Source organism: Macaca nemestrina, chromosome 1, assembly GCF_043159975.1.
Source record: "Macaca nemestrina isolate mMacNem1 chromosome 1, mMacNem.hap1, whole genome shotgun sequence".
In the NCBI taxonomy this organism is placed as follows: domain Eukaryota; kingdom Metazoa; phylum Chordata; class Mammalia; order Primates; family Cercopithecidae; genus Macaca; species Macaca nemestrina.
Genome location: NC_092125.1, coordinates 180272439 through 180286005, shown reverse-complemented (window position 1 = coordinate 180286005; position 13567 = coordinate 180272439). Strand labels below are relative to the sequence as shown.

The 13567-nt window shown below is 57.0% G+C and overlaps 1 protein-coding gene across 16 annotated transcripts in view; it reads right to left on the bottom strand.

The window, feature by feature from the left end:
* The window catches only part of LOC105495074 (LDL receptor related protein 8), an 84829-nt gene extending 73395 nt beyond the window's left edge, over positions 1 to 11434 (bottom strand). For 10 of the 16 annotated variants that reach the window (XM_011764250.3, XM_011764253.3, XM_071092781.1 and 7 more), the window contains exons 1-2: positions 11161 to 11317; positions 10240 to 10359 (exon numbers count right to left, since the gene is read on the bottom strand). In XM_011764250.3, the coding sequence (XP_011762552.2) occupies positions 10240 to 10359; positions 11161 to 11275 (235 nt within the window). In that variant the 5' untranslated portion in view covers positions 11276 to 11317. Of the gene's footprint in view, positions 1 to 10239; positions 10360 to 11160 lie in introns of all 16 variants that reach the window. The other 6 variants (XM_011764251.2, XM_011764254.3, XM_011764258.2 and 3 more) reach the window with 2 other exon arrangements.
* Positions 11435 to 13567: the final 2133 nt, after the last annotated feature.

Below are 13567 nucleotides of genomic sequence, written 5' to 3'. Positions count from 1 at the left end.
GGCTGGGAAGAGAGACTGCTGGCACCTCTCCAGCTACAAATCATTCCCCACCACAACGGCCTGGTGGGGCGGGCGGGGTCTCTGGCTTGGTTTGGGCAGACTTAGTGGGTATGGGAGAAGAGTGTCATCTTGGCCCCATAGCCTCCACGGGTCCAGAATAGTCACCTCCTTCCTGGTACACACCCCCTCCTCTGAAGCACACCCCCAAGCACACGCACATGTGCCCATGCCCATGGCCGAGAAAGGGCTCTGAGAGTGTAAAGAAGGCAGCAGATGGCAGCTCAGGGTCCAGGAAGTAGGGGAGGGAGGGAGGGGAGGAGTGCTGGCTTGAATGTCCCTGGATTCAGGCCACCAGGAAAGTCCACCCTTGGCCTCTAGCTATTCAATCGGGCAGCTTAACCTGGGCCTGATGGGACCTTCCTGCCTCTCATCAGCTGCCAAGTCTCTGATGTTACCCCCGACCCAATGGGGAACCAAGGCCCTGCATGGCTAACTACCGTGGCAGGCCCGGCTGGCTAACCAGCCCCCCTGGGCCACTCAGGAAGCAGCCACCCTGGGGCCCCAGTGCAGATGGGGTGGAATGAGATGGCTCCAACAGTCCCTCACAGCCCGAGGAGCTGCTGTTCTCTCAGGCAGCCAAGTCCTCCCAACTGGCCAGTTGACCTAAATCTCTCCTGCTGCTATTTCACTGCTGCCCTCTTGTTGTGTCCTTGGTGGAGGAGGAGGAAAGCTGAGGACGGTTCCTTTTACTCAGCCATTCCCTGTGCAGGAATCACAGGCTCAGGAAGGGAAGGCAAATGCTCATTTCTAGGGCCAGGCTCTGGGCAAAGTGCTTTCATCAGCCCGCACACCTCTGGAATATGGGGTCATTTTCCCCCTTTCGGAACGTCTCATGAAGCTGGTGGGCCTCACTCCATTTTTCTCCATCACTGCACTGCATCCGGCCCAATTGTGAGTGCAGGAATAAGGCAGCAGGGAAAGTCACCCAAGGAAACTGGGCCTCAGGGTGGAGCTCTGGAAGTGGAGCTAAGGAGTCCAGCTGCCCTGTTTCCCTGCCCAGAATCCAACCCACCAAGCCAGCTATACTCCCCGCACTGTCACCAGGTAGTAACGCACAGATCCCCGCCCTAGGCCAGGACTGGCCAGCTCCAGCCCTGAACCCAGCTCCAGGTACAGGAGTCTGCTCCAAGTGCTGGGGGCAGAGCAGGTGGAATAAGGACCAATGAGTGAAGGGAAAATGAAGTTCAGAGAGGGAGAGCCATTCGCCCAGGGTCACACAGCAAGTTAGGGGCATAGATAGAGGAATTAGAATGCTATGGAGGAGATGCTTTCTACCAATATCTGAGAAGAATGAAGGAACAGTTTTGTACTCTTCTGCTTTTTATTTTTTTGGTGGGGGTGAAAGCCCCTGGGGCCAGAACACCATTGTCCTCTCTCCTGGCTTTGCTTTCTGTGGCCTGGATATGGCTACTTTGTCCCATGGGACCGGGATGAGGTGGCCCTGTGCTTAGAGAAGAGGGAAGTCCTTCAGCTGTCTGCCTCACTGGAAAGGAGAGCCGTGGGGCCATGGAGGGAGAGCGTTGTGAGATGGGGAAGAGTCTCCCCTCTAGGGAGCAGCATGGCAATGACGAAAATGTACACACTCAGCAGCTCCTTTCCTAAGAACTTATCTTAAGGAAAGGACCAGGCAAACGCACAAGGATGGAGTTCAAGGATGTCCATCCTAGCACTGCATAGAGCAGGGAAAAACATGGAAGAACCAAACACACATCTATCAACGGGAGATAATGTCATTAAATTATGAAAGAGCCACACAATAGAATACTATCTAGCCCTTTAAAACAAGGATGTGGACTACTGTTATTGCCATAGAAAGCCATATGTGAAAACAACTGGCATAACATGGCCTCATTTTTATTAAAAAAAATACATACGTTCAAGCCCAAGAGCTCACATGGAGAGAAAAATCTCTAGAAGGCTATGCTGCTTAATAGTGGTACTAGCAAGGGTGGGGACTACCTTCACCCAAGCTGGAGTGCAGTGGTGCAATCTCAGCTCACTGCAACCTTCATCTCCTGTTCTTTATTAACTGTGTTTTTCATTGCCAGTATAAAATTACTTTCAGCTAACCAGAAGTTACTTACCCTGGAAAACTAAATTAGTAAAATCAGTTGAAATGAGTTTTAGCTCCAGAGCTACCAATAACTGGGCAAGTCTCTTATCCTCTCTGAGCCTCATTTTCCTCATCAGAGAATGGGGATCATAATGAACTCCTGCACCGCCTGCCCCGCAGGAGCACACCTGTAAGGCACCAACTGGAAACGCCATCCAAGGATTATGGCAGGTTGAGAGGGGTGGAAACTGAGATGCTCTCCAGAGTGGCTGGGATGAAGTCCCCTGTGGCACCTCAAGGCCAGTGACCAGGGGAGGATGAGGGCCCCATGACCTCTCCTGTGGACTCCTAGACAGACTGGCAGACGGCTTTGGGCTGTCTGTCCTGCCACGTGCCACGTTCCAAGGGGCAGGCGTGTGGAGGCCATGAGGTGTCATGGGAACTGTGTGCACCACACGAGCCCCACAGCCCTGGGCTTGCTGGGTGACTCTCAGTTACCTGAGACACTCCATGGCACCTGAGAGTACGCTGTGTTCTATGTCCCCAAAGCAGTTAGGCCCGGCTCTCCCATTGTGGGTACCCAGGCTGGGCCCCACCAGAGATACAGAGGTCAGAGCAGGTATAGTCAGTGAGAAGATCGGTCAGGACTGAGCAGGATTCCCCTGAAGCCCCTCAGCCCCTCCCATGCCACTCCGGCTGCGGGGTGATTACTGGAGTCTATGACATATGGCAGCTTGTGAGAGGAGCTGGGGTGAGCAGGGCTGATAATTAAAACTGCTGCCTGGGGACCCAGCTCATGCTGGAGGGTGCCCCAGGGGCCGGGCTGCTCAGGAGGGAGCTGGCACACCCACTGGCAGATGCTGGCAAAGAGGGACGCCTGGAAAGGAAGAGAGGCCCCAAGCCACACTTTACTGTCGTCGTGACTGGGATGTGTGAATTCATATCCCCTTTCAGCTGCCTCAGACTTGCAGCCAGACAGGCACGGCCCAGTCCTGCCACTGACCAGTGAGGCCACCCGGGGGACAACTGACTTCATCTCTCAGAGTCTCGGCTCTCTCCTCTGTGAAATGTAGTCATGACACCTCAAGGCACCGGCTGAAGGAGGTCTTGCATGAGAAGTCCCCTCACTAGCTCACTCCCTAACTCTTCTTAGTATTAAGGTGAGTATTTTAGATGACTTCTTGGCAATCCAGAGGTGGGCAAGCAGGGCCCAGTGGGGGCGGTGGTGCACCTGAGGTCCCCAGTCAGGAGCCCAAAGCCCTTCGGTACTGAGTCCACCCCTTAGCCTGAGAGCACGCGGTTCCCGGATCCGGCAGGGAACAGAGAGGGTGGGGATGGGAGGGGGAAGCACATACAGTTCTGACTCCAGTCCTGCTCAGAAATGAGGACACCTGAGTTCTGAGAATGGGTCCCTACTGACAATGGAGCCAATTCGACCATCAGAGCCTTGGTTTCACCTTTCTAAGCCTGGGTGCGAGGAGGCAGCCAGGCCCTGTGTTACTACAGAGTAAAAGACAATCCCTGAGGTCATCTGCATCACTAATATATCATCGGGTCCTCAGTTTCCCCTTCTGTACAGTCAGAAGGAGAATCAGCATCTAACAGGCAAAGGCTGAGAGAAGCCTATGGAAACTGGAATGTCATCCCCACAGGAGCTGGAAAAGTGAGGCCTATCTGAGGGCTCTGTGGGGTCTCCAGAGAACAGGGTCTCTCCCCAGTCCCACTCCCCAGGTCACAAACAGGTAGCCCAGGGAGGCATTGCTGAGTCCTGCAGCTGCTCCCTACTTCCTCCCATACCCTCCAAGCACCAGCCTCTGACCCACCAGGGTAGACAGCGCTCAGCGGGGAACAGCTTAAGAAGAGTCTGGGCTCCAGACCAGACAGACCTGGGTCAGATCCTGGCTCCACCACTTAACGGTCATGACATTGGCCAACTCCCGTCTCCTTTCTGAGCCTCAGTTTCATCATCTTCGAAATGAGAATAATGAAAAACTGGCCCTCACAGGGTTGTGAGTAGCGAAGCTAAAGGATGCAAATTGTCCAACATGGTCCCAGGCATGGGATGTAGGCAGCCAATAGCTGTTATTAGCTACTCCCTTGAGGAAATGACTCTGGAGTCCCTAGTGCCCAGCACAAGGCTGGCAGAGCGCACAATGTGGAGAAGGATCTGCAACTGCGGGAAGAACAAGGACACGTTGTGGGAGCTCAGGGCCTGAGGGGCTGGAGGACAGGGGTCTAAAAAGGCATCTCTGGAGGAGGTGGCATCCCTGCCAGGCCTTCAGAACCTGGGTGATCTGGATGTGTGGTCATTTTGGGGGCAGGTGCTACCAATGTTACTTAGGCCTGGGGCTGTAAGGCCTGGCTCCACAACCCTAAGGACACAACCCCACACCCTCCCACAGACCCCAGAGCTGGCCCCCTGGGACAGCATGGGCCTGGGAGTAGACCACTAACCCGGTGCTGGGAGAGCATGCATGCATTTACATCCCTTGAGGGGTGCCTGTTCCATTCGCCCTCTGGGCTCTCGCTCCTCACTCCCCCTGGGGATCTCCCTCTCTCTGGCTTCACCTGCTACCAGCATTTCCCCAAGGAGGAAAGCTGTCAAGTCGGCCACCAGCAGACAACTGGGGAGGAAGAAGCCAACCATCCCTGAGCCCCAAGGCACTCACACAGGGGAACGCTGACCTGGGAGGGCCCAAGGGAAAGTCTTCAGCAAACACTCCCAAGGCCTGCTAGGGCCTGCTGGGCAGTGCCATGGGGGATGCAGGCCCTGCACTCCTCCCTAGGCACAGCCAAGAGGAAAGGAGCAGACAGGACAGAAGCCAGCCTCTAGGACCAGCACACAGCCAGAGGGAAGCCAGCCCTTGCCCCTCCTAGGGCCCTAGGCCTGTTTGATTCATTTCTTCCCCCAGCTCCTTTCCAAGCAGCTTTCTGTCACCTCCACGGTGGCTGGGCAACTCCCTGGCTGAGGCCAGCACCAGCTGCAGGAACCTCAGACTTCTGGCTAAGCAGACAGGGGCAGGGGAAGCAGGGGGTCCGGGGTGGCCTGCAAAGGCCAGAGTCAGGTACCTAGAGACCTCAGTGAAACCCCTCCCACCAAGAACAACCTCACCCACTGCCACTCACCGAACACCTCCTGCTCACCAGGCACGTGACCTCATTTAATCCTCACATTTAATCTCTGTAAAGGAGGGCCTAGTATCACCCTCACAGCCATTCATCCAGGAGGCGACAGTTGGGATGTAAAAACCAGGTGTGTCTGGGTTGTGATTTTGACATGGGTCTCTAAGTCCCTTATCTCAACTCCTGTATCTCAGCCTGGAAGCAATGGGGTGTGAGGGAAGGCTTCCTAGAGGAGGTGACACTTGCACCAAATCTCCTAAGATGATAAAATGAATCTAGCCAGTGGGGGAGCAGGGCGTCCGGCAGACGGAATGGCACACACAAAGGCCTCGAGGTGAGAAGCAGCAGGAAGGTGAGAGTGTGGCAGAAGCTAGTTTGGTGTCACAGGCTCACGGGAAGAGGTGGGAAGAGGTTGCAGGGAACTGGGTAACAGGAGCAGGTCACAGAGGGCCAAATACAGAGGAGTCTACACTGACTTTATCCTCTGGATAGTTGGGAGCCCCAGGAGGACTCTGGATGGTGGAGTTGCCTGGAATGAAGACGGGGAGGTTCAGAAAGGAGCTGCACTGTCATCAGATGGCTCCATCCATGAAGGAGATGAGGCTGGGTCCAGTGTCAGGAGCACATGTCCAGGACACACACTGAGGGCCAGATGCGGGCTACGGCACAGGCCGGGGGCTGTGGCCGAGCTTTAATTATTTACAAGGCTGTTTCCCAGCAAGACTCAGCACTCCTGCAGCCTGGCCTTGCCCAGCTAATGAACTCTCAGCCATGGGAGACCTCCCTGTGGCCACTCTTTATTAAACCTGGGATGGAGGGGTGATGGGCGCTGGGATAACAAAAGAGTCCAAAGAAGCCTGAACAAAGTGAGGTCAGGGAGCACAAAACTGATCTATCTGTCCACCCAGCCTTTCCACGAGAAGCACAGAACTTCCTAGAAGAGGAAGCAAGGTGGACTAGCCTTAAGATGTCATCTCAAGACAGGGAAATGAAGGCCTGGGAAGGACCTACCTAAGGTCACCAGCCAGTACTTGAGACAGTACAGGTTCCATAGCTGGTCACCCGCATTCACACCCCAGCAGTTCTACACCCTTGGGCCAGTTACATAAGCCGTCTGTGCCTTGATGAGATGGGACTAATTCAGGTACTTCATAGTGTTGCCCCACTATTGTCCACCATCGTGCGTGGACAATCTCAGCACGATGCTTGGTCCACAGCAAGTGCTTAGTCAGTGTCATCGGCGCTATGGTTACTGTTGTTGTGACTCTGGGAGTAAAGGCCGGGCCAGAGATGAGAATCTCTGCCTCTGCCCCCAGACACTAGAGAGCAACAGGAAACTGAGGCCAAGGGGCCAGCTGGCCTACGTGACCCAGGTCCGCAGCCAGGAATCCCACCCGACTTCTCCTGGCTGGGCTTCCTTGGGCCTGGCTCTCTGGCTTCCAGCTCCTTCCTCCACTTTGAAGGTTCTTTGAGCTGGGAACTAAAGCCCCAGGAGCTTTTCCCTCTTCCATCCTGCAAGTTCCTGCCGTGACTCCAAAGAGCCAAGTCCCAGTCACTGTGGATGAGGCTCAGGACTTCGAAGACCTCAGTTTGAATTCCAGCTCCAACCCTGAGGAGCTCTGTGACTTTGGGGGAGTCACTTCACCTCTCCAAGTCTATGTCCTGTACAATATAGGAACCATACCACCCGTTTTTAAATGGTAAACTCTGGGGGAATGCTATTAGTTACCATCTTTCAAGGCCTAGTTCAGCTGTCTCCTCCTGCAGGAAGCCTTCCTTGGCCTCCTTAAAAGTCCCCTCCTTCTAGCCTCTTGGCATTCAGGGGCTGCATTCTAGCCCCTTTGGGAATTTGGACTCATTTTGCCTCACGCAGACTCTATCTACAAATTCACCCCCCATTTTGCAGGCCCAGAGATGTACAAAGGTGGGCTGCTCAGGCCCTCTTGCAGGGTGGTGTGCCAAAGAGGTGGTTAGGGGTAAGGCACGGAGACTGCTCAGGGAGGAGTAGCTTTTGTTATCCCAGCACCCAGCACCCCTCCATCCCAGGTTTAATAACGAGTTCCTCAGGGAGGAGCCGACAGCTCTCTCTCCTGTGGGGAGAACAGTTCAAAGAAATTCAGTCTGGGCAGGTGGCCTAGAATGTGAGAAACCCTCAGATGGGGAAGAAAGGGCTGAGGAAAGAACATTTTCCAGCACCTGGCCCCAACACGGCCATGGAAGCCCCACTCCATTTCTTCAGTTTCTCTTTGTGGCTACCAGGAGTCCGTTTCTAAAGGCCGTGGAGGTGGGAACACTCACCCATCTGTTCCCTTCTTGCCAGCCCTGTGTGTCTATGTGCACAGCCAGCATTGGAGGGACAGCTGCCCCTGTTTGGCAGATGAGGAAACAAGCTCAGACAAGCCATGTGTGATTGCTACTTGGTACTATCAGCAGCGCCACCACCCTTTCCACTCCAAGCTTGATGTCATTCACTTTTGTTTAATAACTCCCTGCCTGTGACTCTACCCCATGCATCTCAGAGCCATGCAGGAGCCCAGCTTGGCCATTGGAGCGCTCTTGGCTCACCTGGGCGTCACTCAGCACCCAACTACTTCACTCCTCCATCTTGTCCAAAGCCTCACATGGAGCTGAAATGCACCAGGCCTAACATTTACAGTCCGTCTTTCCAGCTCCTAGATCACACTCCTGGTGCTTTCCACACCACATTCCCCACCGTGGCAGACAGTGCCCTGAACTAGAGGCAGGCAGAGATCCTGACCAAGTTCTGTCATCCTGAGCTGTGTGACCTTTCCTAAGTCACTCAACTTCTCTGAGGCGGTATCCTTATCTAGAAAGTAGAATGATGGCCGGGCGCGGTGGCTCAAGCCTGTAATCCCAGCACTTTGGGAGGCCGAGACGGGTGGATCACGAGGTCAGGAGATCGAGACCATCCTGGCTAACACAGTGAAACCCCGTCTCTACTAAAAAAATACAAAAAACTAGCCGGGCGAGGTGGCGGGCGCCTGTAGTCCCAGCTACTCGGGAGGCTGAGGCAGGAGAATGGCGTGAACCCGGGAGGCGGAGCTTGCAGTGAGCTGAGATCCGGCCACTGCACTCCAGCCTGGGCGACAGAGCGAGACTCCGTCTAAAAAAAAAAAAAAAAAAAAAAAAAAGAAAGTAGAATGACAAGAGAATTGCTGCTCTCTGCAGCCATCCTCACAAGGACAGTTGTTATAAAGAGCCAGGGAGATAAGGCATAACCAGCCCAGAAACACAGTTTCTATTCCTTGCCTCGTCCTCACTACTCCCACTCTAAGGAGACCACAGAACAACTCCCAGTGAGGAAATTCACAGCAATATTTTAGCAAGGCACAGCCATTTTCATAACCTCAGCAGCACTGGGAAATGGTGCAGGGTCACGATTAGACTAGGAACTCTGGAGTCAGATGCTTAAGTTCAGGCTCCTACTTAACAACTCCATAGCTGCTAAGCAGGTAACTTAACGGTTCAGTGCCTCAGGTTTTTTGTTTTGTTTTGTTTTTTAATCTCTAAAATAGGACTATTGTGAAGATTAAAGGAGTTTATACAAGATAAGTACTTACTGCAGTGCTTGGCACAGTTAATGGTCAGCACACATTAGTCTCATTACTTCCAATTTCACTTCTGGAACTGGTCCTCAAAACAGTCCCATGAAGTTGCTGGGGCAGGAATTATGTGAACCCAAGTGGTCAGGTGAGGAAACTGAGGCAGGAGATATAGACTCAGGCAGTCTAGTTCTGCCATGCACAAGTCTCAAAGCCAACTTTGGCTTAGGTCTGAAAGTGAACGGGAGGGAGACTGACAAACACAGTAAAAAACCAAAAGGATTCAACAGAGAGGGTGCCTGTCCACCTGTTCCGCTGCCCTTCCTGTGCGGCGTGGGGCTGTGGGCCTGTCCACCTGTTGCCCTCCTCCCTCAGACCCTGTCAGTGCTCCCTGGTTGCCAGGGCTGGCCTGTCTTGGAGGGCGCCCCAGCGCCTGGCACACAGCAGATGCTCGCGAATGATGAATGAATGACTGCCTGGGTCTATGTCTCTAGGAGAGCCCTGTTTTTCTGTTCCTGGAACTACATTTCTTCCACCGTGGCAACTGCCTGCTAGTTAGCTCCTGGTCCCACATACACTCTGAAACCCCGTGAACTCTGAGAAGAAACTTCAAAATCAGTCGCGCACGCCCAGCAAAGGCAGCCGGCAGCCGTTTCACGCGTGGCCTCGGGCTTCTCGGGCCCCTTCCGGGAAAAAACTCTCCCTCCTGGTACCCTCCTTCCTGGTGTGCCACATGACTCAGAGCCAGGCAGGGCTAGCAGGAAAGCACGGTCTGCTAACCAGGGTGGCTCAAAAAGGTCTTCACTGTGACTCGGCAGAAAAGCGGCGCCCGAGCCCCGCCTGCACCTACCACCCTGAGGATGTGCGCGGGGGTGTGGCCGGGGCGGGGCCAGGGCAGGGCCCCCGCGCCCAGGGAACCCGAATACCACACATCCGTCTGCTCCGCGATTGGCCGCTCCGGCCACGGGGGCCTATGGGGTGGTCCTCGCCCAGCCAATCAGGGGCCCTGGGGAGCCCATTCATTCACAAAAACTGAGCAGGAATAGGATCGCAGTGCGGCCCAGAGCTGCGTGGAACTTTGAAACACGCGCGCGTCCCGTGGGGCCGAGGCAGGAGTCCGAGAGGGCAGTGTTTCGGGAATCCAGACTTTGCAGGGACTGCCACGTCCCCGCCCACAGCTTCGGTCTAGCCTCCCCAGCTTGGTGCGCCCTCCTCCCCAGGCCCCACCAGGACACGCCAGCTTTCCTGCCCTCTCCGGGTCGCTAAGAGCCACCCGGCCCCAAGGGAGGCGGCGCCCAGGCGGTTTCCCGGTCGCAGGCTCCAGCGGCAAGGCCCGCGCAGGTGGCAGCGCCGCGGCTGCAGCCAAGTGCGCGCCAAGCATGGTTTCCCCCACCGTTCCTCTTCTCTCCCCGGGTCTGAGCTACCCGGCCCGCCACTCACGGCAGTCGTCCTCGTCGCTGTGGTCTAAGCAGTCATCGTCCTCGTCGCATCTCCACACAGAGGGGATGCAGCGCTCGTTCCGGCACTGGAATTGATCCTTTTCGCACTCCTTGGCCGGTCCTGCGGGGGGAGGGAGCGTGAGCTGGATCAGCGGGCTCGGCCCTGCTCCCCACCATGCGGCCTGGGCCACCCGGAAAGGCCCGCTGGGGAGGAGGAAAGGGGGTGATTATAGAGACCCCGGGGCTTCGGGTACACTCCTTCTAAAGGGGGTACGACGGCAGGGGTTCCGTGGATGTCGGGCCTTTCGGTGGCACGGCGAGACCAGGCACCTACTTACAGTGTCACACGACCTGGGTGTACCCTCCATTCAGACCCACTCACCCGCACACGCGACCCATAGTTAGAGATCCGCGCAGACACAGCCCATAGGGAGTCCCCGCACTCGCGCGCCACGCGCATTGGGAGCCGCAGGCACATCACCCTGGCAGGCAGCCCCCTCTCTCCGCCGCGCGCAGGGGTCTGCGGAAACGCATTGTGAAGCGGAGAAGCCGCCTGGCGTCGCTCATTACCGCCGCGGAGCGCGCGTGTCAAATAAACCCCAACGGCGAGAATCACACAGCTCATCATGAACCATGAATGGCCTCCCCTTCGGCAAAGTTCCCCGCTGGCCAAGCCCCCCTGCACCCCTCCCCCAAGAGCCGCTGCCCAGAGGGCAGAGCCCTCAACACGGAGGCCCGCGGGGGCGGGGGGCAGAGGCCAAATTCAGGAATAGCCGCGTCGCGGGGAGCTTGTCCATCCCGGCGCCCCCGATAGCCCCCTGGTTCGGGAAGCCCCCCACTCTGACCCTCCCCCGGCCTCTAGGCCGCGCTTTGTTGGTGGCTAGGGCGGCGCAGAGCCGAGGCAGGAACCGGCCGCACGCACCTTGGCCGCCGAGCAGCGGATCAGCCGCTGCCGCCGCGAGATGCTGAAGCTGCAGCAGCAGCAGCAGCAGCAGCAGCGCCAGCGGCCGGAGCGCGCCCCGCTCGGGGCGGCCCATGGCGGGCCCGGGGCTCCGGCCGCCGCGCCCCGCGCTCCCCGCGCCGCCGCCGCCGCGCCTCAGTCCTCAGAGTCCTTGCCGCGGCGCCGGGGCTGCCGCTGCCCCCGCCGCCGCCGCCGCCGCCGCTGCCGCCCGCCCCGGCTCCTCGGCTGCATTTCAAGCAGGTTCGGTGACGCTCGGCGGCGGGGCGGGCTCAGGCTGGGCGCGCGGCCCCGGCCCTGCGCTGCCGCCGCCGGCGCGCGCACTCCCTCCCGCTGCCGCCTCCGCCCCACGCTCCCCTTGCCGCCGCCTCCTCGCCCTCCTCCTTCCTAGCCTTCGTCCACTCTTCTCTCAGCGGGCGCTCCACGGCCCTGCTCGGGGCTCGCCTGAGTGCTGGGCTCTGTAGACGCAGGGATGGGCCAGGGGAGCCCCTGACCCCGGAGGTAGCAGGTTCAGAGGAGGCAGCAGAGGCTTCCTGGAGGAGGTGACAGGCCGATGAAAGGCTGAGGGATGTCTAGGAGTGAGCCTGGGCGGGAGGGGAAATGATGTTCCAGTGTGAATAGGCCTGTGCAGTGTGCGCGTGGGGCGGGGGAGGGAGGGATAGGGGTGGGGTACCAAGATGTGGATGAGCAGGGAGAAACTGGGGGCGCAGGGCTGGACCCCTGCACCGGTCATGGGCTCCGGCTGGGATATTATAAATCCCTGTGGCTGGTTTGGTTTCCGTGCCCATGTGCATCTGTGCGTGTTCCACGCTCATGTGATCATGGGCGGGGACGTGAGGCAGGTGGCTTGGGCCTGGTGCACAGACTATATTCATCGTCGTTAAGTACGCTCCAGGCGCCTAAGCAGAGGGGCAATCAGGGGGGCCCGCAGGGACGACAAGGAATCCTCGCTGTGATGGAGAAAGGCGAGGTCTGGTGGGGGTGGAGGGACGGAGAGGGGGGAGGGGGAGGGCAGGGAAGGGATGCCATCCCTGCCGCTAGGGGCCGCGCACCTAGGCCCGTGCTGTCCGCCCCTGCTGTCCTCTGCAGTAAGAAGGCGCCTCCTCTGGAGGGCTGCAGCCCACCTCACCCACGCTGGGGAGAACGGGTGCGGAGAGCAGAGCTGGGATTCGACTTCAGCCTCAGACTTGTGAGCTGGGTCCAACCCACACAACCTTCTTTAGAGAATGAGATTCCAGGGCATTGGCCACGCAAAACAACTGGCCCGCAGGTGCCAAGAGCCAGTGTTAGGTCCACCCTGCCTCCCCTCTTGCCCCTTCACCTGCCTCACAGACGGGCGGGTGCTATTAGCCCTTGACTTGGAAACCACCCTGTCTCATCAGCAGCCTCCTGAGCCCTAGTCCCCCAAAGGGCAGTCCAGTGGCAATGTCTGTGGCTACCCCACCAGATAGGGACTTAGACCCCCAGAGAGCCCAGCACGGTGCTCCTGCCATCATCACTCCTTCTGTCCCTTGTTCATTCAGTCATTCAGCAAGCATTTCAGGCCCTGTTCTGTGCCAACCCTGTGTTGGGCCTGCAGGTGCCAAGGTGAATCAGGCATGGTGCCAGCCCCAGAGAGGTCCCTGACTGGTGGGGAGACAGACCATTAGCACACAGAAATGCAGGCGTACTATCACCTATATGTGCCAAACGCTGTTCAAGGCTCAAGGATACAGTGTGGAAACAGGTAAGGTCCCTCCATGCTCTCCTGCAGCTATGTCTTAGTTGGAAGAGATACACACAAAATCAGGAAAACAAAAGATTATTTCAGGTCATCATAACTTCTATGGAAAAAACAAAACAGACCGATGTGAGAGCAATGGGGGTAACTGTAGAGTAAGTGATCAGGCAAGGCCTCCCGGAGGAGGTGACATTCCACTGAATGGCAAAATGGATCCTGCCCCGTGAAGATCCAGCGGAAGGGTGCTCCTGGCAGAGGGAATGGCAATGCAGAGACCTCAAGGTGGGCCGGGGCCTGGTGACCGGGAAGGAGTGGGTGCCTCAGGTGAGGCTGGAGGGAGTTGGCAAGGGCCTGACCACCAGGGCTTTGTAGGCCACAGCTGGGAGTTTGGATTCTGTGTCAAGCACAATGGTGCCTGGGACTGTGAGACAAAGATAGAAGCCTGTCTTGCCGCCCAAACTGGCTTATCCCACTCAGTCCCTCCTTCTCCTCCACTCTGTGGTCGTAGGAAAGTCAATCCTATCTCCGAGTCTCACTTTCTCATCTGGGAAATGGAAACGATAAGGAATTTCTGAGGTTCATTCCAACTGTAAGATTAGTGTGTGGGCTAAAGTTTACAGGCAGCAGATGAAGAAAAGAAAAGAAAGAAAA